General features: G+C 39.8%; 1 protein-coding gene across 1 annotated transcript in view; it reads right to left on the bottom strand.

Annotated features, from left to right (window-relative positions):
• Positions 1–15,775, bottom strand: part of LOC308511998 (erythroid transcription factor-like) — a gene marked incomplete at both ends in the record, with an annotated part of 36,006 nt that extends 20,231 nt beyond the window's left edge. The window contains one exon of the mRNA XM_081081801.1: positions 15,617–15,775. Within this exon, the coding sequence (XP_080937927.1) occupies positions 15,617–15,775 (159 nt within the window). The remainder of the gene's footprint in view (positions 1–15,616) is intronic.
• Positions 15,776–27,839: the final 12,064 nt, after the last annotated feature.

Here is a 27,839-nt window from a genome sequence, read left to right as displayed (position 1 = left end):
TTTCTAGTTGGGTGTTTTTTGCTTCTTTGTATTTCAAATCTTTGACTTGATTCTTGTGATCCTCTAGTCTTCTATTGGAACTCTGTATAATATTCTTTATTTCAGTCAGTGTATGCTTAATTTCTAGTTGGTCCTTTTTAATAACCTCGAGGGTCTCACTAGATTTCTTGAGGGACTCACTAAATTTATCGGCGGTTTCTAGAAAATTCTTGAAAAACCTTAGAAGTGTGGTTTTGAACTCTATATCCAGTAGTTTGCTTTCCTCAATTTCTGTCATTTGTGACCTGTTTCTTTGTCTCCCCATTTTTTTATGCTTCCCTGTGTTGATAGGGTGACTTGCTGTGCTAGGTGTCCTATAGGGCCCAGTGGCTCAGCCTCCCCAGTTACCTGAGGTGGACACTCTTGGTGCTCCCCTTTGTGGGCTGTGTGCACAGTCTTGTTGTAGTTAAGCCTTGATTGTTGTAGGTATTACTGGGAGGAATTGACCTCCAGGCCAATTGGCTGTGAGAATCAGCTGTGTCTGCAGTGGGAGAACTTCTGTGCTGGAGACACCCTTATGGGGCAACACTTGCTTCAGTGGGGCTTTGGTGCTCACTGAGTCTGCTCCCTGAGTGTGTCCCTTATGGATCTAAGGAGTTGTAATCTGGATGGTCCCACTCTGACCACTGGGTACACTGGCTCTTGGATCTCTAAGGAGGTGCTTATTTAGCCTATGCCTGAGGCTACCCAGCAGGAGCTATGGAAAGATCTGAAGATTCCTCTTCTTTGTTTGGGCTTTGGAGGTGCCCAGATGAGGCCCAGCTGTGAAGCAATGCAGGCTGCTGTGGGGCCTTGGGCCTTCTTTTGGAAGTTCTGGGTCTGTCTGGCCCAGCTGCAGTTTGTTAGGTAATTTTCAGATTGCAAAGGGCTAGGCCTGTCATATGCAAAAGCCTCTGCCACAGCTTGGGTGGTGCGGGGTCTCAGAGGATCAACAGGGCGGAGCAAACAGCTATGGCTGCTCCTCAGTCCTACCCTAAGAGGCCCCTCATCTCAGTGTCCCGGTAATCGCTGCAAGCACCTCTGAGAGAAAGCCGCCCTCGAGTTCCGACCGATACCAGACAGTCCAGTTTCTCCCCGTATGAGTCTGGGTCCCCAGAGACTCGCCCGGAACTGGAGTTCAGAGCGGGAGCACGTGTCTCTCTCCTGATTGAAAAAGATAGCTGCGTCCTCAGTTGCCAGCCCTTTCCACGTGCGCCTCCGTATCTCTGCACTTTACTTCTGCACCTCCTCTGAGTCTCAGTGTGCTTTTCTCTTTCCTTCTAGTTGTAGAATTTCCACTCAGCCAGCCTTCCTGTGGTTCTGGATGATGTCCGTTTTGTCTTTTAGTTGTATTTTTGAAGTGGTTGTGCGAGGCAGCAATTTCCCGTGTTTACCTATGCCGCCATCTTGGTTTCTCCCCGAGCCCTTTCTTCTAAAACTGTTTTTTTAAATCACCCAAATTAATATTTATTCCCCCCATAGCTTCTTGGTGTCAATGTTCTCAGAGCTGAGTTGGAAAAAGAGTGGAGGGGAGCTTCTCAGAGTTCAGATGTCCGTTCACACTTTTCCGTTGCCCTCTTACCTTGAGCTTGTAACCAACCCATCACAATACCTGGTGTCCCTGAGGCCAGAGTCTCTCTGGCTTAAATTCTCCACAGGATGAAATCTCTGGTTTCCGTCACACATTAGCAGTGGTTCTCAACCTGTGGGTCACGACCCCTTTGGGGGTCAAACAACCCTTTCACAGGGGTCGCCTAAGACCATCGGAAAACACATATATAATTCCATATTGTTTTTGTGATGAATCACTATGCTTTCATTATGTTCCACTTGTAACAATGAAAATACATCCTGCATATCAGATATTTACATGATGATTCATAACAGCAACATTACAGTTATGAAGTAGCAACGAAAATAATTTTATGGTTGGGTCACAACATGAGGAACTGTATTAATAGGTCACGGCATTAGGAAGGTTGAGAACCACTGCACTAGGGGATGGATGTGAAATTCATTTAAGTGATGCCTATGCAGCCTATCAAACAGGTCTCCTCTTTCCACCAGAGCCAATGCCGCTTCTGTGCTTGTCTGGTCAGACTCATCTGCTTCTGTGCTTCCTACATTATCTAGCCCAAGACATCAGCTTTCTCTGATCTGTCAGAGCAGTTTCCACTTGCAAAATGCTTTCCAGTTTGCATTTGTTGTTGTTAATCCTCACTTGAGGATATTTCCATTGATTTTTTTTTTTTTTTTTAGAGAGAGAGAGAGTGGAAGGGACAAAGGGAGGTGAGAGAGGGAGAGAGAAAAACATCAATGTGAGAGAGACACATAGACAGGTTGCGTCCCATACACACCCCAACTGTGGCTGGAGATCGAAGCTGCAACCCAGGGATGTGCCCTTGACCGGGAATCGAACTCACGGTGCTTCAGTGCATGGGTGATACTCTAACCACTGAGCAACATTGGCCAGGGCCAGTTTGCATTTTTTTTTTTTTACTGTTGTTTCCTCTCATATTGTGAAATTATTCCATCTCTTTGTGAAATAATTCCATTACCCTCTTCAGTGTCAGCTTAGTGATGTTGGGCAAAAAAATGACAATCAAAGCAGGTGTTCAATTGACTAGGTATTGCCAGAATTCCTCATACAAATAATTTTTTATATTTCTTAAATTTATATAAATAAATGTGTCACCTAAGTTCTCTCTGAATTCAGATTTTGGAGTTCTTAATGTAAGGGATATTGATACCTCATACCCAGCCCCAAATGACAATAATAATAATATTAATAATAATAATAATAGGAAGAAGCAGCAGCAGCAAGCAAACCCACTCCCTTACATATTATGGTGAAGAATAAACTAAGGAATGGCTTAATGACAGAACTAAATAGAGAGGTAAAATCATTCAAGATGATTTTCTCAAACTGGCTTCTTATACCCTATTAATAGGAGGTTTCCAGCCAAAATAAGACATGTTGTTGTCATGTAAGAAAACAAAAAAGCAAAAGGCTCTGCAAATCATGGATTGTCTTTTAACTTGATGGGCAATCTTTAATTTGTTTATTTCCCATTTTCTATTTAACTGCTGCCTCTTTGCTAGTACTGCCCTCAAGGGTCCCAGGTGACTTCCTACCAGCTAATAACAATAGCGTGTTTGGAGGGCTCTCGGGAACATTGGCCTTGGAGAGTTCTACTTTCTGGAATTGTATGGTTCTGGATAGTTTCTCCCTGCTCTCCATTCTATATCTATTTTCTTTTTAATCTTACCACTCACTTGTTTCCTTCGTTGTCACTGCCCCCAAAGTCTCCAACCCTTTTCAGTTCACTTCTAGAAGCAACTCTTAACTATAAGTGTCTACTTTGCTAAGTTTTCTTTCCCAATTTTTGACAATGTTGCAGAAAGGCTGGTAAAAGCCAATTTCAGTTCTCCCTGACCCATCAAAATGTTTCAATCTCATTAAGCCATGATACCAGAGCTTTATACGAAGGTTGGGGGAAGGCAATCTTCTAGTGCAGTGGTCGGCAAACTGCGGCTCGCGAGCCACATGCGGCTCTTTGGACCCTTGAGTGTGGCTCTTCCACAAAATACCAACTTCTGCGCATGGGCCACGAAGTTTCAATCACACTGTACGTGCGCGCCCGCACGTGGTATTTTGTGGAAGAGCCACACTCAAGGGGCCAAAGAGCCGCCTGTGGCTCGCAAGCCGAGGTTTGCCGACCACGGTTAGTGGATATAATGAGGTGCTGTGAGAATCCTCCAGCTTTCCCCGCTTCAGTATTGAGACGCTCATCCCCCCAGCTGCTGGCAGCATTGGCAGCTGAGAGCTCTGTGCTAAGACAACCTCGCCCAGGGTCGGGCCCCATCTACTGGGGCTGCGTTCATCAAGTGGCTTTCCTCATATCCTCCAGGTGCTGACCGCAAAGGCACTCCCCTGTAAACGCCCAGCAGGCTAATATCCATCTTAGAGTTTATTTTCAGTCACTGAGCCAAATGGATGCATGCTAATGTAGTTGCTGCAAAAGCAAAGTGGCCCCATCAAAAACCCCATTCTTCCAGGACAAGAGAGTTAACGGATTGGGCATTAAAGGCCAGTTAAAAACATCATTAAAACAATTGCCTCTGGGAGAAGAATGTGGTTATACACAACTTCTATTTATGGCCTCCCAGCTCGGTGGCCTTGTCCAATTTCTATTCAGTATAACTACATCTCCTTTCCCCAGATCTACAATGGCAATGACCGTACTACCTGTGCGAACATAAGGCACTGGTTCGCAAACTTTAGCCCGCATCAAAATCACACAGAGGGCTTGTTAACACACAGAAAGCTGGCTCTCACCCAAAAGTATCTGAGTCAATGGGTCTGAGGTAGGGCCTTAAATTAGCATTTCTGACAAGTTCCCAAGTGATGCTGATGTGGCTAAGGACCACACTTTGCAATCCACTGCCAGAAGGATTTGTTAAGATAAAATGAGAGAACAGGTACAATATGCTGAGCTTGGGACAGAGTAAGTGCTCAAAACTCTTAGTTGTTTTTGTTGTTATACTTTTCCACTCACAAACTTTGAACTGAACCTCTATGCCTAAGACAGTCTTATAAATCGAGAAAAGCAGAGAGAAGCAATCATATCCAAGGAGCATATGTTGCAAACAAATTGCATGAACCACACTGAGCCAGAGGTGGCCAATCATAAAACATGTCACAGGAATGTTGAAAAATCACAAGTTAAGGAACATTCTCTCTCAATGGTGTAAATGTAACACCAAACACCAACTGCATCCCTGACTAAGCGCCAGGCCTTGTGTGGTGCCATCAGCACTTCTACCTACACTTGACCTTCTTTTCTAATTTCCAACCTATCACAGCAGGACTTATGGAGGGGAGATCTAATTACTTTTGGCTCGGTTGCTTTATCTGATTGAGAAAGCCAAGCTTAATGAAACAAAATATTCTACTGGTTAGATTTTTTTCAATCATAATAAATGCTATTTTTATCTACCATGAGTGGAATCATTTCATTCATACAATTCAAGACATGCCAGCTTAGAGGCCCACTCCCACAACTCTACCAAGAAGGTGATTGGGTGAAGCCAATGCCCAAGGTGATGAACAATATCTATTCATTGGGGCCACGTCAGGAAAGAGTAACTTGAAAAAGCAGAAATTATTTAGCAAGGATTTTAGGTTCTTTTCTACGTCATTTCTCTGCAGCTCTAATAAAACAAGACTTAGATTCAAATCCAGCCAACATTTTCTGAGCATCAAAAATGTGTCAGGCCTTGTGCTATGTGCTTGTACAAATGTATCTTTTTAATCCCCACAAAAATAAACAAATCTAATATTACATATTAAGTTGATATAGGCTTAATATTATAACAGAATGGAGTAAAGTCTGCAAAAAACATCAAATATATCCATGTATCTCTTATTTTAGTGAGTGATTTGATATTTATTTTACAGAAAGATTTTTTTCAGTGTCAGAATCTGCACACTGACTTTCATTTTGTTGTTTTAGTATAGCTCAGCAGCTTGCAAACTCTTGTGTACATAACAATTATTATAAAGGATTGTACACTCAGAACCAGATTACCATATCTTATAGTTGATTTGAGGGTCTTTCTTTTTTTTTTTTTAATTTATTGCTTAAAGTATTACAAAGGGTATTACATATGTGTCCATTTTATCCCCCCACCCTAGACAGTCCCCTAGCCTGATTTGAGGGTCTTTCAAGGGTATTTTTTTATTATAGAGGATTTTTATTTTAAAGGCTGATTTTCAAAACTCATTCCTTTTTCAAAATTAATCTTTATTGTTGAAAGTATCAGCAAGTATCAGAGGTGTCTCCTTTTTACATAATATAAGACTTTCACAAACATTTTAAGCCAAAAATTACTGGCTATCTGAAACCTAAGCATTTCAATATGATGTTTGCTTCTCTTTCATGTAGTAATGGACCTCAATAAGGAATAAAGACTGGGAAAGGACTTGGTCCTAAAGCTGAAGGATTGCCCTAAAAATGATACACACTTTACTCAAACTTGAGGAAAATCCTCAGGATTAGAATGGGGTTATTTTCATCAATGTTTTTAACAAATATTTATTTGGCATTGACTAGATGGCAGGTACTGCTCTAGGTGCTAAGGATACAGTAGTAAGGAATGACAAATTGATCTCAGGAAGTTTACAATTTAGAATCTGAAGAGACAGACAAATAACAGATATACTGTATATGCAATATGTCATGTTGTATTTCATGATGTGAAGTAGTTTAAAGGGATGGAAAGTTACAGTGGAGGATGTCATTTCATTGAACACTATCAGAGAAGTAGGAGAACCAAGAGAATGACGGCCCAGAAACAAAGTGAAAAATATTTTTAAAAGGAGAGAGTGATCAGCCAGGTGCATTATATGCAGAAACAGATCCAAAAAAAATAAAAGCTGAGAAATGACCATTGTGCTTGGCAACATGAAGATCACTAAAGGCTCTGTGAACTGAGAAAGTTTGGGAAAATCTGTCCTAATTCGCAATAAGCACAGCACTTAGCAAATAACATATGTTAGGTAAATGACTCAACTACTGGTTTTAGATCTCTTCTCTTACTTGTAAGCATTTATTCAGCATATTTTCTCTGTGCCAGCCATTGCTCTAAATCAGCCGTGGGCAAACTATGGCCCGCGGGCCGGATCCAGCCCATTTGAAATGAATAAAACTATTGAAAAAAAAGACCGTACCCTTTTATGTAATGATGTTTACTTTGAATTTATATTAGTTCACACAAACACTCCATCCATGCTTTTGTTCTGGCCCTCCGGTCCAGTTTAAGAACCCATTGTGGCCCTGAGCCAAAAAGTTTGCCCACCCCTGCTCTAAATACTTTATATGCATTATGTCATTTATCCTTCCAACAGCCCTGTGAATTAATATTGTTATCACCATTCGAAAGACTGGGAAACTGAGATATGGGGTGATAAAATAACTTTTGCAAGGCCACACAACTGAAAAGTTGTGGAGCTGAATTCCAAAGCCCATTCTATTAACCACCATATTCTACATACAAACTCCCAAAAGATTTTCAAAATAACAAGTGGTGAAGTTGATTGAACATAATGGCATCACATTCACTTTATTATAAAATATATAGAGTGACACTTTGAGAGTTAAATAGATGAATTCATTATAGGACGCTGCTTCAACAACTATTATTGAGTGTCTGCTGTGTGCAAAATGCTATGAGGGATACAAAGATGAATAAGAAAGAGTTCTGAAACTGACAATTTTGAAACGAAGATAAAGTCATGTTCACACAGTTACGTATTTTCAAGATATTTTGCTATTCTGATCTCAGTATGTCACCGAACCTTTTCTCTTATATCTACATTTTTTCAGAGAAGCTCCTAAGAATTTCGCTTTGTCCTTTCCATTAGCTTCTTCATATGAGGATTGAAATTTTGTCTGTCTGTACCAGCAATTGAACTTGCCCTAACTAGGTTTCAGCAGCTTTGGGCAACTAAAAGAGGATCTCCTATTCCCTCTTTCCTCTTCTTCCTAATTTAAGAGGGGTTACTAGTTTATAAATTAACAGCACATATGAAGTTTGTTTAGCAGCAGTTAGGATAGGGTATATTGAAAGAAAAAGAGTCACTATGCACAGGTGATTCCTGAAGCAACCAGCACTGGAATCACCGGAGGTTTTTTGAAACAGGAAGTATGGGACTCTACTATTGACCCCCGAAATCGGATTCTTCTGGAATCTGCCCTTCACATGAGTTTCACACTCCCTAAAATTAAACTAGGCCAAATCCATTCTATTTGTACAAAAATTCAGATACATTAATAGTCTGCAACTAGTTAAGGTGAAACTGTGGGCTATAAGTATTACACTGTTCAGGCAGGTAAGAGAGCTGCTACCTAGTTAGAATTCTAATGCTGACTTTGTGTATAAAGTTGTTTAACAAGACACTTAACCAGTCTGAGTCTGAGATTTCATTTGAGTTAAATAGACTGATCTCTTGTTTTGTAATCTTAAAGTTCTATGGTTGTGTTTAACGGAGCACAGCCACAAAATAATTTAAGAGACTATTATTGGATCCTGAAAAAAAAAAGTATATATAATGTATCTATATATATAAAAGAGTAATATGCAAATTGACCGAATGGTGGATCAACCAGAATGACCGCTCGACCAGTCGCTATGAGGCGCACTGACCACCTCTTGGTCCCTCCCTCCGGCTGGCAGGCTCCAATCGCCCAATGGCGAATGGGAAACTGGGGGTGGGTGGCAGTGGGGGGGCGGGGCCAACTGCTGGCAGACGGTGAAGATGGTCCTGATCACAGGCCAGGCCTAGGGACCGTACCCGTGCATGAATTTCGTGCGCTGGGCCACTAGTATAAAATAAACAAGATAAACATAAAACCTTAAAATACAGAAGAAAAAATTAAAGTGCTGCAAAAGCACATAACCAAAGCCTTGTGGAATTTTGCATGAATAAATGTAAAATAAGAGATTTGCTTTTATTCTGATGATTAGCATACCAACAAAAGTGGACCAGACTGAGTCAGTATTTATCTGGAGAAATTAGTGAAATTTACATTGTCTCCTGTGATAGATGTGATATTATTAATATCAGTGAAGACATAAGATAAATTAATAAATTAGTAAGGAAATCAAAATAAATTTATTATTGCATAATCATATTTCATTGCTTAATAATATCTTCATTACACTTAATTTTTATATGTAATCGTGCAAGTTTAACCTGTTACTACAAATATTGATGCACTGTTGATGATGAGTTGAGACTATGCAAACACTGACTTTTGAAGTCTGAAATGCTTATCTTTAGAACATTCAAGCCATCAGGAAAAGTAAAGAACTAGATAGAGAAGGGTAATGTATAGTCTTGACTGAGATTTCCAAGTGGAAACCAGGTTTCCTAATTTCCCAGCTACCTTCATTGTGGTATGGGAGGTTGAGATAGAAGCCAAGAAGTTGACCAAATTAAGCTTTTTATAATCTACCTTTTCTAAACAGAAGGGAATATTTTGAGAGATGGCTGTGGAAACACATCTCTGACAGTTTGATACTTTAAAAGTAGAGGTAAAAAACTACAGACAAAAATCTTTCATAAAATTAAAAGCAAGACTCTCTCAAGAATTTAGAGGTAAAAATTCCTCAACGAAATACTAACAAATTGTACTGACTAATATACAAAAGAATTACCTACTACAGACAAGTAAAGTTTACTTCCAGGATGTAAAGCAGATTCACTATTTGAAATGAAATAAATATAATCTATTATATCAACAGTGTAAAGAAGCAAAATCATATGATCATATTAATCAATTCAGAAAAATATTTGATAAAATTTAAAACTTATTCATGATTTTTTTAAAAAAAAAAATAACCTCTCAGTAAATTGAGAACTGAGGGGATCTTCCTCAGTTGATAAAGAAAATCTACCAAGAAAAAAATGTTAGCCCTAGGTGGTTTTGATCAGGGGATAGAGTGTCAGCCTGCGGACCAAAAGGTCCCAGGTTGGATTCTGGTCAAGGGCACATACCTCAGTTGCAGGCTTCTCCCTGGCTGGGGCCCTGGTAGGGGCCTGTGCAGGTGGCAACCAATCGATGTGTTCCTCTCACATCCATATTTCTCTCTGTCTCTCCCTCTCCCTTCTACACTTTCTAAAAACCAATGGAAAAATATCCTGGGGTGAGGATTTTAAAAAAATATTAGTTAATATGGTGCTCACGGGTGAAAGACAATGTTTCCCCCTAAGATTGGAAGCAAGGCAAAGATGTCTGTTCTCATCACTTGTATTCAAAATAGCACAGAAAGATCTAGCCCTTGCAACAGGGCAAAAAAGAAAATGAGGGCATGCAGATTAGAGAGAAAGAAACAGAACTATCCTTATTTTTAGATGACATCATTTCTATGTAGAAAACACCAAGGAATCTACCCAAAAACTGTGAGAACTAATAAGTGAGCTCAACAGTGTCACAAGATACAGGGTCAACACAGAAAAATCCATTGTATTCTATTTACTAGCAACAAACACATGGAAACTAAAATTTAAAAATGCAATACCATTTACAACCGAGTAAAAAAAAAAAATCTAACAAAACACATATAGGATCTGTATACTGAAGGTTAAAAAACACCAAAGAAAGCAAAGATGATTTAAATGAATGGGCAGACATACTGTGTTCATGGGTTGGAAGATGTACCATAGTAAAGATGTTAGTTTTCCCCAAGTTGGTCTACACGTTTAATGCAGTTACTATCAAAGACCCATAAGGTTTTGTTTTTGTTTTTGAAGATATAGATGAGCATATTTTAAAAGTTATATGGAAAGGCAAAGAAACTAGAATAGCTAAAACAATTTTGACTCCAAAAAATAAAATGAGAGGCATTTGAGATCATGACTTATAACTACAGCAATCAAGACAATGTGTTATTGGAGAAGGAATATTAACCCATAGATGGTTGGAACTGAATAGAGACTACAAAAAATACACCAACACAAATATGCCCAATTGATTTTTGATAAAGATGCAAAAGTAAACTCAATATAGAAAGTATAGTTTTCTTTTCAGCAAATTGGGTTGGAACAATTGAACATCCATACGCAAAAGACCTTTTGATCTAATTTTTATACTACATACAAAAAATTAATTCAAAATGAATCATGAATTTAAATGTAAAATATGAAACTCAAAAAATTTTAGAAGAAAACAGAAATATATCTTTGGGACTTAGTTCTAGGTGATAACTTACTGAATAACATAACCCCAAAAGCATGTCACATTTTAAAGAGATTAATAAATAAAACTTCATCAAAGTTAAAATTTTTGTACTCCAAAATACCTTATTGTGAAAATGAAAAAGACAAGTTACAGACTGGGAGAAAATATCTGCAAACCATATATATGAACAGGTCTTATATTTAAAATTTGTAAGTAACTCTCAAAATCCAACAGTTGTGGGTGTTTTTTGTTTGTTTGTTTTTTGTAAATAATTCAATTACAAAATGCGTGAAAAACATAAAAAGATATTTCTACAAAAAGAAGATGCAGATGGCAAAGACATGAAAATATTCAAAATCGTTATCCATTATAGAAATGGATTTTGAAACCACAATTATATCATTAGACACCTTTCAAAAACTAAAGTAAAAACTAGTGATAGGGCTCAATGCTGGCAAAAAACTAAAGAAACTAAACTTCTCAAACACTCCTAGTAGAAATGTCAAATGGCACAACTACTCTAGAAGATATTGTGGCCATTTCTTATAAAACTAAACATACATTTATATGACTCAGCAATTATACTGTTAACCATGATTTCAGAAAATAAAAATATATGTTCACAAAAAGTCTATTTGTACATGAATATTCATTGTAGCTTTTTTCTTTTCATAATAGGAAAAGACCAGAAACAATCCAAATGACCTTCAATAGGTGAATGGTTAAAAATAAAAAAAAAATTGTGCTCAGCCAAAAAAAAAAAAAAGAATGAAGCGATATATGCTACAACCTGACTGAACCTCAAGGGCATTGTGCTTAGTGAAAAATGCCTCAAAGTTTACAAATGTACGATTCCATTATATAACATCCTTGAAGTGACAAAGCTATAGAAATGAAGGACAAATTAGTGGTCGCTGAGGAACATGAGCAGAAGTGGTAGTCTCAGATGGTTTTTTTGTGGTAATGGAAGAATTCTTTATCTTGATTGTAGAGATGGTTAAACCAATATATAATAGGTAAAAATTAAAAAGAAATATGCATGCATATATATACACATAAATGTAAGTGAAAAATGATAAAACTGAAAAAGTTTTGCATTCTTGGTAACAGCAATGTACACATGTCAATTTCCTTGTTTGGTATTGCAGTATTTATAATCTCTATAAGATGCCATCATAAGGGAAAGATGGGTGAAGGGTACATGAGGACCTTTGGTAACTCTTTTTGTAACTCTTTATGAGTCTATAATTATTTCAAAAGAAAACGTTTTAGCTCAGCCAGTGTGGCTCAGTGGTTGAGTATCATCCTATGAACCAGGAGCAATTCCCGGTCAGGTCACATGCCCAGGTTGTGGCTCCATCTCCAGTGTGGGGCGTGCAGGAGGCAACCAATTGATGATTCTCTCATCATTGATGTTTCTCTCTCTTCCTCTCCCTTCCTCTCTGTAATCAATAAAAATGTATTTTTTAAAAAGAAAACTTTGCCCTAGCTGGTTTGGCTCAGTGGATAGAGCATCAGCCTGTGAACCAAAGGGTCCCAGGTTCTATTCCAGTCCAGGGCATGTACCTTGGTTGCAGGCTTCTCCCTGGCCCTGGGCCCTGGTTTGGGCGCATGCAGGAGGCAACCCATCGATGTGTTTCTCTCACATTGATGTGTCCCTGTCTTTCCTTCTCTCTTCCACTCTCTCTAAAAATCAATGGAAAAATATCCTCGGATGAGGATTAACAAACAAACAAAACAAAAAAACAAAGAAAGAAAACTTGCTAGATGTATATGTAACGAAATGGACTGTTCCTGCACAAATATGCATACCTAGTATATATCTGAGGCCCCAGCACTATTCACTCCATGGAAAAATTGAAGATCGTGCTCAGGTCGTAGCTGGTATTGGCTGATCAAAAGATTCTCCATTATAATAGGCACTTTCTGGCTTCTGTGCAAAATCAGCAAGTCTACTTGGCAGAATTAGATAATGATTTAATATCAGGGACCTTCACAACCATTTATCAGTCTATCTTTCCAGCCTCATCTCCATCTACCCACACATACATGACATGCTCCCCACCCCCTCTTTGAACAGAATGGGTGTCATCACAGCTCTGAGTCTTTTTCCAGAAAAGCCCATTCCCTCATTCTCCACTGGTTAAACTTCTCAGGTGTCCTTCCTTGTTATAAGATTCCACCCTCGCCTGGCAAAATTATTTGCTTCCTCTTTCCTGAAGTAATTACCACATTGTACTATAGAGTTTAAATCAGTTTAAATCTGCCACTAATATCAGAAGTTACTAATGGAGGGCAACCATATTTTATTTATCCCTAAGATGCACCATATTTTTCTGTGTATAAGATGCCCCCACGTATAAGACTTTTCCATGTACAAGACACCCCCCACTTTTCCAACCCTAAATTAAGAAATCAATATTTTAAACATGTTGCTGGCTTTCCTCTAAGGCCTGCTTCTTTTTTGGCCTCCTCAGGAGCTGTTCTTCCTGTTTTCTCCGCTGGCTGACCAGACACTCAGTGGGAGGAGGACCAAGCGGTCTCTCTGCAGCTCTGTGTCCGTGCTCTCTGCACAGCTGACTGCGTTCAGTGTGAATTTAACAGAGTAAGACACTCGCTTACCAGTATTTATCTTTTTGTTTTTTGACGTCTTTATGGGCTCAGAACGCTCCGGTCCCTGTGGCAACGGCGCACTCTCCACCTCCACCTCCCGTGACGGCATCAGCTGCCGTCAGTAACAATAAGGCTCGTGATTGGAGGAAGCCTGTTGGGCAAGGTCTGGGCAGCCAGGCGCCCACCCGGCTGCCTCCTCAGCTGACTTCCGTGTATAAGACGCCCCTCGATTTTCAGTCTAACGATTTTAGAAAGAAATTGCGTCTTATACACGGAAAAATATGGTATCTCCTGGCCATTATGCTCAATAAATTAATTGATTAAATTAATTGAATGTCATTAAAATGAAGATTAAGGAATTGTTGATTTTCTGTGAATAAAAAAATTTAGAGATAATAACATTTGAAAAATGGATCCCTTCCTTCTATACAGATAAGCCAAAAGTTAATAGAAGTTAAAGACCTATTAGTGGTCTAAATTAGACAAGACTGGGCACAGAAGCAAGAAAAGAAAAAGACTTTTCATGAAGAGAAAAATGAAGATTAATTTTACCCAATTTGAAGTGTTCATAATGTGCAGGTAGGAGAAAAATGGAATCACCAAGACACTAGGAAATATAATGTCATTTTCTCATTTGAAAAATAATGTTAATTCATTGTTCATTGTTGCCCCATAATAAACAGAACAGTTGAACGATTCACTTGACTGAGGCCACCAGTTGGAGCGGCTGATTACCCAAATCATCAGATGTGATTAGTATTTTAAAGAATTAGGATACATGTTAAGGAAGAATAACAGAAGAGAAGATGATTACAACATTTTCAACTTACATATCCCTACCTTTGCAATATATCCAGAATAAAGCTACCACTCCCTACTGCCACTGGTACCATCCTGGTCCAGCCTGTCATTGTACTTTACCTGGAACATAGGAATAACTAATCATTTAGTCTATTTTCAGCTCAGGGCCAGAGCTGTTAAAATGTAGTCAATTCCTGCTTAAAACCTTCCAGATGCTTAGCATGTCCCTCAGAGAAAAGCAAAGGCTTTTCTATGATTTGTAGAACTCTGCCAGATCTGTCCTAGTGCTCTCTCAGACACGCTCTGCTCCAGCCATGCTGGCCCTGTGCTATGCCTCAAATATTCCACATTCCTTTATTAACAGGGCTTTCTCTTTTGTCCTTTCTCCCCCTGCCCCCAGATTGCTATTTTTTTTCTCATACAGCTCTTTCTCAAAACCCCTATCTTTTTGCAGTTTACTCAACAATTATCCTCAACCTAAAATTCAGCTCACTATCCTGATATTTCACACTGATTTACTTCTTCTCTCTAGCATATATTCCTATTTAAGATATCGTATATTTATTCATTTACCTTGTTTTTTACTCTAAGGTGCCACTTCATTATCTTCATAAAAATAAGGACTGCTACTTCACACAGGGCCAGGCACTAGAATAAGGCCTTTGTGTATTATGTAATTAGTTTGCCCTATTATAAAGGTAGTATTATTCCCATTTTTCAAATTAGGAAAAAGGCTTATATCAATGGTATTCCTAGTGTATTTGAAATCTGTAGAGGATACTTTTTCTATTCCTCTCCTTCATATGACAAAATTGTCTTCAGTAAAAGTCATCTATAATAATAAAAGGATAATATGCTAATTAGACCAGACAGCCAAACATCCTTCCGGATGTCCTTCTGGACAAAGCCATGGCAGCTGTGAGGGCCCAGGGCAGGCAGCTGTGGCAGCCTGCATGGCAGCAGCAGCAGGGTGATGGGGGTGGCGCCTTCCCCTGATCAGCCCGGTTGCCTCCCACAGAGGGAGGCCAGACTGCAGGGAGCGGGCCTAAGCTGTCAGTAGGACATCCCCTGAGGGCTCCTGGACTGTGAGAGGGGGCAGGCTGGGCTGAGGGAACCCCCCAGGGCACAAATATTCGTGCACCGGGCCTCTAGTATAATAATAAAAAAATAATTATTACTCTTGATTTATCCTTTACTTTTAAACAGAAAAACAATTAAAAAACAATAAATTTGTATTGTCAACACAAAGTGAAGTAAGTTCTTTCTTGACTTTAAGATCACTTTACTATCATTATTTATTTAAAGAGCTAGGGGCCCAGTGCATGAATTTGTGCACCTGGAAAGGAAATGTGGGCCGCAAGACTGGGGTGGGCACAGGGGCAGGTTTCGGCCCATCCTCCATGCCACCTCCTGGCCCCTCCCGCTGCGGCCCCTGGTACCCTGTCTGCTGGCAGCCCTGCTCCCGCCACCGCTGCCGCTCCCACAGGCTGGTGACACTGACCCTGTGCGTACCCACTGACGATGTGGAGCTGACAGCGCTGAGCGATCAGGACCGGCACCGGGTGCCGGTAGTGGGTGCGAACTCTAGGAGGGACCATGGCGCATAGGAGCAAAGAATTTTCAGTAGCCATCAGAAGCTCATCCTGATGACAGTGACCATCGCCCCGCCTTGGTCTGGCACCCCTGCTCACCTACTCCACCTTCCCGCCTCAGCCAATGCCCACCATGTTCCGCGTGTGCCCCCTGGCGGTCAGCGCATGTCATAGCGACCAGTTGTTCATTATTCCACCTTTTGGTCTTTTTGCATATTAGGGTTTATATATATAGATACTGTTTAAATACAGGAATATGTAGTACCCCAGACTGGACATAAGAACAACACATAAAGTGAACAGAAATGATTTTGAACCTTTACTTACCCTCTCTATAGTCTGTGAAAATGCATGTATCTGACTGTGTGTATGTGTGTATGTTAGTAACTGAAGGTCTTCACATTTAACTTCCATGTTAATGTTCATGCTCAATGTTTGTTAAAAGATAAGAAAAATGTGCTTACATATCACAAATAAACATAAAGAGCCTTAGAAGCTTGAAACGAAAAAGCTCCAGGGGTTGGGGAGGGAGGGAAAGAGAGAGAGAGAGAGATACATAGAAACAGAGAGAATGTCTCTCTGAATGGATGGCATGAAAAATTCATGACAGATAAGGAGTTGGAGATGGGCCTTTAACCCTGCTATTTTGGCTTCTGTAAACGCTTGCTTGCTTAAATAATAAGAATAATAAGGAAAATAAGATGACTTCTATTGCAGAGAGGCCGGAAACTGTGCCCCAGACAGAGTTCTCAGTGCTGACACCAGGCCAGGCCTTGAGATATGGTCTCATGGCCCCTTCCCAGCACAAGGGCCTTCTTTCTCAGAAGGCCCGGAAGTCTCATTCCAAATTTGGGAGACAAAGGACTGGAAAAAGTATAAATAGAGAGAGTTTCCTCCATGTTGGGAGGCCCAGAATTTGAAAGTCACATTTTTCTCTGGGCTTCCACAGAATTTAATAATAAAATGTAACTCCCTTTCTCTAGTATGGCTTGTTTTTTCTCTGGTCTTCTGTAACAATATAATATTTTTAAAGTAGAGGCTACTGCTATTTGGGCTCTGAATCTGGCTGCAACTGTGGCACTATTTTTATTTTCACCAGAAACCACAAATGATGCTACTTCTCAGGGCAGCTTTGCTATATCTGCAAGTCCCAGCAGCCAGAGAAAGGTGAGATTGCAAAAACTGGCAGAGAAAAGTTTTTATTTTTATTTTTTAGGGTTATAGTGGAAATTACATCTTCTACAAATATATGCTTGACTTAAATATTTTAAGTCAGAATGTAAAAAAAGTACGGGCATACAAACATCAAGAATATTTTAGTCCTACGGTGTGGCTCAGTGGTTGAGCATCGAGCTATGAACCAGAAGGTCACAGTTCGATTTCCAGTCAGGGCACATGCTCAGGTTGTGGGCTCGATCCCCAGTAGGGGGCGTGCAGGAGGCAGCCAATCAAGGATTCTCTCTCACCATTGATGTTTCTATCTCTCCCTCCCTCTCCCTTCCTCTCTGAAATCAACAAAATATTTTTTTAAAAACCATATTTTAATTTTGAAACTTTGATATAAAATTATTTTTAAAAATTAAATCATGGAATTTAGATATAGTGTCATATCCAGAGGACCAATGCATCAGTTAAGTTAATACTGACATTCTAACTGCTGTTTTCCAGCATATTTGGGGGCTATTTTATTATGTGTCATAAAATGTTTTTTATATTAGTTTGCAATGCTATAACACAATTCATAGGCAAATGTGAATAATAATTAGATGATCTAAAATGCTAAATAATTGGCAAAAACTAAATGTCTACCAGGATGAGATCAGCAAATTATACAATATCTATCCATGCAACTAAATTCTATGCAGATATTAAAAATAAATCTGCTAGGTGAACTTCCCCTTGCAGTGCTCTACTCATTCCTTCATTCAAGAAATATTTGCTGATGACTCATTTGTGCCAAAAACTGTGCTAGATGCTTGAAATCGCTGGTGAGAAAAACAGACATGGCCTTTGTTCTTATGCAGATTCCTCTTAATTGATCAGTAAATCATATAAACATATAATCAAAATTGATGATAAATCAGTACCATGGAAGAAAATATAAGTTGATTTGAGAGAATATAACAGGAGTACCTGATAACATAAAGAGACAGAGAAGTGTTTCCTAAAGTGACATTTAGGAAATGTAACTGACAAAGTATTTTTAATTTTTTAAATATTTTAATTATAGAGTATTCTTTCTATTAGTCATATATTTTGGATTTGTTTTCTCCATGTTATCTAAAATGCTCAACAAATAATAATACATAAATCAGAACACTAGAGAAGATATATTTTATCTTATTGCTTAAATATTGCAAAATTAAGCCTTAAGTTTATGAAATTGCTTTTAGGATCTATCCAATACGTATTCAAATAATTGCAGAGTATCTTATAAACATTAAAGCACAATAAAAGTGAGGGGGTTTGAAGTATACCTTTAATTTTCAAAACTAGCACTTTAATACAAGACATCAAATACCACAGCCAGAAGTGCTCATTCGAGATTAATCTGGACAATTTCTTCCTGGGATGTTATTTATCAATTGCATGTATAATTCAGTGTAATATACACATCTGCAAACCCAGTAACAATTTATTGTAAAGGAAACACATCAACACAAGCTGAGAGCACTTAGAAGACACACTAATTTATAATCACTGCTCTTGGCAACTTGCCAAACATGAAAACTACAAAACTACTTTCTTTTTAATTAAAAGGAAACCTAGAGAAGTTAACTGACCATTCATTCATTCATTCATTCATTCAGTGAGTAGTTATGGAGTGGGTATATAGGAACTGCACTAAATGGTCAAAGATCAAACCACATCCCAGTTTTTGTTGAGAAGACCACCACCACCTACATAAAGAAGATATTACTGGGATGCCGCTGACAAGAATCTGCCCTTCAATCAACAATAATTGATTAGTTGTATAAGTGGAAGTATTCATAAAGAGAACTGGCTGATGAGAATTTGACGACCTCATAAGGGAGGAATATTTCTGAATTCTGTTTTAGCCTCAGTACTGAGAAAGAATGAGCACTTGTTCCTTATGTATGCTGATGACTTTATTCATATCAGATCTAAAACGGGTAATAAATATAAATATTCCGACACACACACACACACGCACACACACGCACACACACACGAATCTGCCCTTCATATTCAGTCGCCCATTTTAAAGTTCGGTATTGTTGCAGGCACCAAAAAATACAGGCATGTGGACTCTCCGGGTGTGGGGGGTGGGGATGTTCAGGTGAAGTGGGAAGTCATTTCTCAGAAACACTGCGAATTTAGAGGGAGCCACTGACAAACTATTATGCTACTGTGCCTGCCTGTAAGATGAGGTATCATTAGGAAAAGCCACATCAAGCTGCTGCAGCTGTGTTATATAAAAGGGGGGGGGGCCATTTAATAGAAAATGTCATCCTTTGCAGAATGTTGATTGCCTATTTTTTTTCCATAAAGCCTTCTCGTCAGAGGAGCCCCAGCAGCTGTGAGAAGGCATCCTGTCACTGATGCTCCCAGACAGGCTGGTGTACAGAGCTCCCCATGTGTTGTTTGGCATCCCAAACGGCCTGCTTCTTTTTCTTCATACTCCCCTACGGAATACAGGATATTTTCTGCTTGTGCGGATGAAGCAAGGACTGGCTTTTTTGACACTGGAATTTCAGTGTAAACAAGAAAAACATCTGTTGAAGCCACGAGGTGCTATTTTTCTGTATTTTGGATCAAGGAACCCTCGAGCTGTAACATTCTATAATTCTATAATGTTAAGGATTTCTCCTTAACAGATGGCAGTCATTACAAAGTACTGCAGAGCAGAACTCTTCAAAGGCTAAGATGAAAATTTGTGCCACGTAAAAAAGAAAAGAGATTTGACGGAGAAAAGGCAGGGTCAAGCACCTTTTCTTAATCATGCTAGAATTCTCCAACTTGAACGATGTATTTTCTACTAATTAGTTTTAGAAAGGTGACTTGGTCATAAATTTTACATCATAAAAATCATTGGACTTTAGAAATTTAATAGCTACATGTCTTCACTAAGTTTAAAATAATTCCATAATTCTTACCAAATGTTTTACATCCAACAATTTAGAGTTTATTATCACTAAGAGGATAATGGTTTATGCTAATTTGGTGTACAAAATGCTGCAAATTAAACATATCATGCATGGGCACAGCCCAAAATAATTGTCAGCACTGTGCACATAGTGGGTATTCATCTGTCCATTAATTCATTCCTCCCACAAATGTTTGAGTATCTCCTATTGAAGTATGGTAGCAATCATCTCAGGTAGAAACTGTAGTTTAACTTTAACCCTGCTGTTTGGCTTCTGTGCTTATTTGCTTCGTTTAACAATAGAAAAGTTACTTTGATTTTCTAAATTGTATAAGTCATCCCATTCGATTGAATGCCTTATTGATTGTAACGTGACTATCCCATTGATTGTGATCTTACTGGTTATCGAAGCACATTCTTCTGTACCTGGGAAACAGGACAGCACAATTATCCTAAATTGTTTTAGTGGCCACAGATAATGCGTTCCAGTTGACTCAGTGGTCCCAAGACCAGGACAGCGCGATTACTCTAAATTACCTCAATGGCTCTAGTCAGGGGTGGGCAAACTTTTTGACTCGAGGGCCACAACGGGTTCTTAAACTGGACCGGAGGGCCGAAACAAAAGCATGGATGGAGTGTTTGTGTGAACTAATATAAATTCAAAGTAAACATCATTACATAAAAGGGTACGGTCTTTTTTTTTTTTTTTTTTAGTTTTATTCATTTCAAACGGGCCGGATCTGGCCGGCGGGCTGTAGTTTGCCCACAGCTGCTCTAGATAATGAGTTCCTGGCAACCCAGTGGTCTCAAGACCCTCAGGCTCTAGATAATGTGTTTCTGTCAATTCAGTGATCCAGAGACCCAAATCTGTAATGAACATGCTTAATTCTGCTTCTGTAAACTGCTTTTTTTGCGAACCAGGTTCCTCATTCCAAACCCTGGGATGTAATCAATACCTTTGTGATTTTTGCCTATATAAGTCTGGTTTTGCCACCATCTTATCGCTATGAGATTTGGGGAATGGCCCCTCATAGTCCCGGATTGCAATAAATGCGACTCTTTAATTCGACTTCTTGAAGCGTCCTTCTGTGATTCGCGGGGTACATTACAACACTATGACTCAAGCACTGTTGTAGGTGCTAAAGATACAACCATGGACAAGAGACACAAATGCACACACGGTTGTGAAATGAAGGGTCGTGTAGTATGCTGAACAGACTTCAACGTGGCTCCCATGAGTCCTGCTTCCTGATTTTTACTCGACGGTGATAGGACACCCCAACTATGCCTCTCTGGCTTGAAGATTATTTTGAGCTCATTGTTAGTGAGAACAGGAGAAAGTACTCTTTTGTGAGGGACATTTATAGTTACAAAGAAAATCACCATTTGTAATGGTGTTGCCCTCTCTGTACAAGGAAGAAAAGGGTAGCTCTAAATCACAAGAGAATCTTATCAATGAAGAAGACACTGGCAAAAATCTGCATAATCAAGCTTACTTTTGTTTATATTACTTTTCCAGGTCACCTCCTTATAAACTGGCCTCCTCCACCCTCCTCTTCCTTTTGTTTTTAGTTGAAGATAGCATTTAAGTCTAAATTCTAATCCACCTCTGAGAGTTACTCATTTCGCCCTGGTTACCTCCCATGTTTACCTGAGGCTTACATGTTAATAAACCTGTTTGTTTTTCTCTTGTTAATCTGTCTTCAGTTTCAGGAGCCTCAGCACATTGACTATTGTCAGCTGAAGGAATTCGAGAAAACAGCAGGAACAGAAAGGTCACTGATCTCCTCTCACCCTTCTCCCCGGAAACAGGTCATAAGACCCGCCTGTGAGAGGTAGCCTCCCTTCACCCACAGGAAAGGATCATCCTTGTTTCTGAAGACAAAGGGACAACTAGAAGAATCCGAACAAACAAGCCTTGCTAAGCGCCCCCAGTTTACCACACTTACTTCATACTCTCTGACATATTGCATTTCTCCATGACTCCACTCTTCATCACACCTGGCATAAAACTACTCAGGTCTTTCTGACTGGCTTCTTTCACTTAGCATAATGCTCTCCAGTTCCATCCATGCTGTTACAAATGGTAAGAATTCCTTCTTTTTTAAGCATCCATCAGATCATCAAACCTCAGAGGGAAGGCAGGGGAGGGCGGGGGTAAGGGGGAGAGATCAACCAAAGGACTTGTATGCAAGCATATAGGCCTAACCAATGGACACAGGCACCAGGTGGGTGAGGGCATGAGTGGGGGGGAGGGTATAGGGGGATAAGGAAAAATAAAAAAGAACTAAAAAAAAACTACTCAGGCCTAACTGGTTTCTTCAAGTCTTGATTTCCTTATGAAGGCTCCCATGTCACATAAAGCATATTAAATTTGCATGCTTTTCTCCTATTAATCTGTATTTTTCAGTTTAATTTTCAGACTCAGCCAGGGATCCTAAGAATAAAAGAAAACATTTTCCTCCTCTACATTGCCATAAATACAATTACATTCAAGGAAAAGAATTCTGCCAACAACCTGAAGAAACCTGGGAGCAGATCTTTCCTCAGTTGGGCCTCTGATGAGAACTCAGTCCCTGCCAACCCATTGACTGCAGCCTTGTGAGACACAGACAGGGGAGCCACTTAAGCTGGGCCTGAACTCCTGACTCACAAAACCTGCGAGATAACAAACATGTTGTTTTACGGAGCCAAGTTCAGAGAGCTTTGCTATAATGGCAGAAAGTTAATACCAACAGAATTGCTCTCTTGCTTTTGGATTGGAGAGATAACTATCACTCTTTACAATAAAACACCACAAAGTCATTTTTTGATAATTAGGTTGTCTTCTGTGAAGGAATATTTTCAAAATCATTGCTTCACTGGGTCATGTAACTGCTTTGTGTTAAAGTTTGTCACACAAGTCCTTGCGGCCTATACTAATCTGCTAGAATGAGCCAACCACATAGGACCAACCTTGTCTTTACTGAATGAAATTATTTATAAGCCAACTTATACTGGTCTCGTTTCTGTTCCCCACACAATGAATCAGGACAATGGGCCCATCTAAATAGCTTAAGGATAATTGTGTTTAATATGTATAGACCAATTTACCAGGAACTTTTACTAACCTCGTCTTTCACAGTCCTCACTCGAAGCAAGTGAGAGAATAATTTTACAAGGAGGACCCTGAGGCTACTAGAACTTAAAAACTAAAATCATATCATTGGTAAATGGCAGAGGTGGGATTCATGCTGCCAAATGTCATCAGAAGGATAACGGATTGCTCATTTCACTCTATCACAGCGACCTGTAGAAGAAATTGACTGTTCTGTCCCTGCAGTCCGCCCTGAGCCAACAGAGCCTTTTAAAGCAGACTCTGAACTGAGGCAGCTCCTACCTCCCTCCTTCACAGGAAGCTTAAGCCAGCGTCAATGCTCTCCTTTCCATTTAAAAGAGGGGCAAGCCACTTTTGAACAAAGTGAAATGGACAAACTAGAGTGTCACCTCCTTAGAGTAATTGATTTAGTCAAAACTGTTAGTTATGTTCCAGGCACTGTGCTGGGTACTGGGAACAGAAAAATGAATAAGAGCCATTTTCTGCCCCTAAGCAACCCCCACCCCCCACTACCACCACCACCAGGTACTTATAGAGACATTATTTCAACTTGATATGTTGAAACCTCATTATAGGACAATGATGGGCCAGTGAAACTACCCCTGCTTTCAGAGAAATCTTCTGACAGGAGCAGAAGCTTTCGTGAAGGTCTGCAAAGGCAAGCAAAGTTTCAATTATGTGTTCCACGTAAAGGAAATTGGTAGGCAGGTTATGGAAGCAGGAAGCAATTTGCAGTACAGAGGAGTGCTCAGCAGTTGAGTGCTAATAATAAATGAAGCATGGAGCATGAAGTAGCCAGAGAGTTAGCAATAAAATCGTCGCTGAAATGGTATGTGTGCCTGTCATATGCCAGGCTCCATGGGAAGAACCATACTTACAGACAAAAATGTAATTCTAAAACAACGGAGGTGTCCACTTTTCAGCTGATGAAACTGAGGCTCAGAGAAACTGGACACAGCCAATAATTTGCAGAATTCACATTTGAACATCTGTGATTCCAAACACTTAGCCAAATCCCACACTGCTCTTCTAGGTAGCAAGCAGGTCTGAAGAACATTGTACTTCATCTAATAAATATCAAGGGTCATACAACTTTTAATTAATTTATTTTTAAAAAAATATATATTTTATTGATTTTTTACAGAGAGGAAGGGAGAGGGATAGAGAGTTAGAAACATCAGTGAGAGAGAAACATCGATCAGCTGCCTCCTGCATGCCCCCCACTGGGGATGTGCCCGCAACCCAGGTAAATGCCCTTGACCGGAATCAAACCTGGGACCCTTCAGTCTGCAGGCGGACGCTCTATCCACTGAGCCAAACCGGTTAGGGCCATATAACTTTTTAAAATAAAGAACCAGATCATAAATAGTTTAGGCTTGGTGAGCAAGGTGCTGCAACTACGCAGCTCTGTGGTTGTAGCGACAAAGCAACGATAGGCAGTACATAAATGAATGAGCATGGCTGTCTTCCAATAAAACTTTATTTACAAAAACAGGCATCACGAGGAATTTGACCCATGTCCATAATTTGCCAACTCCTGATGAATAGGAAACCATTAAAGTGTTTTAAGCAAGGAATGGATGTGACTGGTTTTGAAAACCACTGCTCTAACCGTCTGGACCATGCCAGAAACATCTTCAGGCCATCTCAGTCTAGATGGAATGGCTGCTTCCCACAAGTGTTATCAACTGAGACTTTGTCTTCTTATACTGTTATATTGTAAATCAGAAGATGCCTTAATCAATAAGCCAAATTAATTTGGAGTCCTTTTCATTTCGCTAGTGCTAGCGGGCCCAGAGGAACTCTTGCTTCTCAAATTCTGGGGCCCCATATGGTGGAAGTCTCCCTTATTTATTTGTTTTTCAGCTCTTTGTCTCCCAAATTTGGAATGAGACTTCCGGACCTACTGAGAAAAAGTCCTGTTTGCTGCGACAGGGCTGTGAGACCATCTCAAGGCCTGGCCTGGCTCCAGCACTGACAACTCTGTCTGGGGCAGAGTTTATGGCCTCTCTGGAGTGGGGAGTAGTCTTATTTTCCCTATTATTATTTTTTTTCGCTATTATTTAAGCAAGCAAATGTTTACAGAGTAGCAGGGTTAAAATTGTAAACAGCAGTTTTTACCCAAGATGGAGGTTACTGTACTTCGATACTTTCACTTCTAATTCATCTTATCCATTTATTTCACAAATATTTATTGAAGTCCTACCATAAACCAGGAACTGATTAGGCAAAAGGGATATAAGAACAAACAAAAATAAAGCTAATGATCTCTTAATTCTTATATTCTAGTGCGGGGAACACAGACAAACACACGAGTAAATAAATACAATATGTTAGTGTAGGGGTTCAGAACGAATCACCCCATAATGTGCTTCTGTGGTATGCAAATTGTTTTAAGCTAAAGGCAAATAAGACCTTGTGGGCTCAAGAGAAATTTCTGCCTCCCCAAATACCTAGAAGAATTTGAAGTAGGGGCTTTGCCCATAATAAGAGATTATCAAAGCTAACATTTTTTGAATTATCTATAGGACAGGACAAGCTTCTAATGACTGAATATCTGCTCTTCTTATTGTCCTACAATGATTTTCCTCCCCTCATGGGGCAAGGTGTCTTCCAATAGGGTGGGACAACTGTCTCTCCCTCAGACAAAAACTGCCTGCATAGCGAAGGACTGCCTAAGGGAACGACTCAGCACAAGAAACCCAGGTATCCGCCATCTGAGCACTAACTTCAGGATGATTTTTTTGTAATTTAGCTGAAATTCCAGTTTGTACCTGGGACCTTGTCTGTGTAGCATCCACTTACTCTGTGGCCATTTTGAATGTCCCTTCTTCCAGTGGTTCTCAGCTTTCTGGCCCTTTAAATACAGTTCCTCATGTTGTGACCCAACCATAAAATTATTTTCGCTGCTACTTCTTAACTGTCATGTTGCTACTGTGATGAATCGTCATGTAAATATCTGATCTGCAGGATGGTCTTAGGCGACCCTTGTGAAAGGGTCTTTCGACCGCCAAAGGGGTCGCGACCCACAGGTTGAGAACCGCTGTCAGAGGTTCTGAGAACAGCACTCTGGTAAGGGATGCTCAATAGCACCATTGTGTGGACATTCGGAGAACAGCACCCTAGTGAGAGATTAAGATCAATAGCACTCTCATGTAGGCAGTCTTAGAACCACACCCTAGTAAGAAATTGGGCTCAATAGCACCCTCTTTTGGGCATTTTGAGAAAAGCCCCCTAGTTACGGATTAGGCTCAGTAGCACACTCCTGTGCTCATTCAGGGAACAGCACCCTAGTAAGGTATTAGGCTCAATAGTGCCCTCTCGTGGTTATTCTGAGAACAGCAGCCTATTTAGGGATTAGACTCTATATCGCCCTCTTGTGGGCATTCTGAGAACAGCACCATATTAAGGGATTAGGGAAGAAAATGTCATATGTACCTCATTTTTCCTTTCTGTTTTGGAACCTCTCATGTAGGTGAAGTCCTTGATTCATGTGTGCAGGGTTCTCATATACTAGTATATGTATGTAATTAAATTGGGTCATTTTCTCTTGCTAATCAGTCTCATGCTTATTTGATCATTAGACCAGCTGAAAGAACCTTAAGGTAGCAAAAAAAAATTTCTTCCTCTCTCACATTAGGTTATGATAACTGCTATGGAGAAAAGCAAGTCAGCAATGAGAAGCACCATGAAGGCCAATTTTATATGAAGTAAGTAGTTAGGATTAGGGTTAAGGATAGGGTTAGAGTTAGGGTTAGGGCTAGGGATAGGGTCAGGGCTAGTTTAGGGCAGCGGTTCTCAACCTGTGGGTCGCGACCCCTTTGGCGGTCCAACGACCCTTTCACAGGGGTCGCCTAAGGCCATCCTGCATATCAGATATTTACATGATGATTCATCACAGTAGCAACATGACAGTGATGAAGTAGCAACGAAAATAATTTTATGGTTGGTCACAACATGAGGAACTGTATTTAAGGGGCCAGAAGGTTGAGAACCACTGGTTTAGGGTTAGGGCTACATGGAGTCTTCACACTTTCTCAAGTGAAAGAATTATCTCTTTTCCCCCATTTATATTGGTTACTGACTGTTTAGGAGCCCTTTGTTTATGTACCTTCAAGGCCAGGGTAAGCCAGGGAGCCTATAACGGGATGGTTTCTGGTGTCTTTTGTTTTTGTAGCAGAAAGGAGCAGCTGGTTGGGTGACTGCATGTCTCTGGTATATGTGATTACAGTAAAGCTTCTGGATGTGCCAAAACTCCAGTGAAGTGGAGCTCTTTTATCCCCTGCAGCTCAGAGGGCACCCGTTTTGCACAGTCTATTGCTCCAAAGGGAAAAGGGAATGACAGAGTACTTTTAAAGGTTCTAATTGATCATAGAAAAAATATTAATGAGACTGGGAAAACTCAAGAATAATGAGCCCACTACTAAAGTTTATCCATTTTCTAACTCTAAACTTATCCTGTTTGGAGAACAATATGGTAACCACTAGTCATATGTGGCTACTTGAATTTAAATTTTAACTAGTTAAAATTTTTAAAAATTTGATTGTTCAGCTAAACTAGCCACATTTCAAGGGTTCAGTAGATACATGTGGCTGGTTTCTGCCACGTTGGACAGATTTTGATAAGATTTTCATCACTGCAGCAAGTTCTATAGGAACATTTTGCTCTAAAGCAGTGATGGCGAACCTATGACACGCGTGTCAGAGGTGACACGCAAACTCATTTTTTTGGTTGATTTTTCTTTCTTAAATGGCATTTAAATATATAAAATAAATATCAAAAATATAAGTCTTTGTTTTACTATGGTTGCAAAGATCAAAAAATTTCTATATGTGACACGGCACCAGAGTTAAGTTAGGGTTTT

The sequence above is a fragment of the Myotis nattereri genome (genome assembly GCF_964212035.1).
Source record: "Myotis nattereri genome assembly, chromosome: X".
NCBI lineage: Eukaryota > Metazoa > Chordata > Mammalia > Chiroptera > Vespertilionidae > Myotis > Myotis nattereri.
Note: the sequence above shows the minus strand (reverse complement) of the source record. Positions and strands in the feature narration are given on the sequence as shown.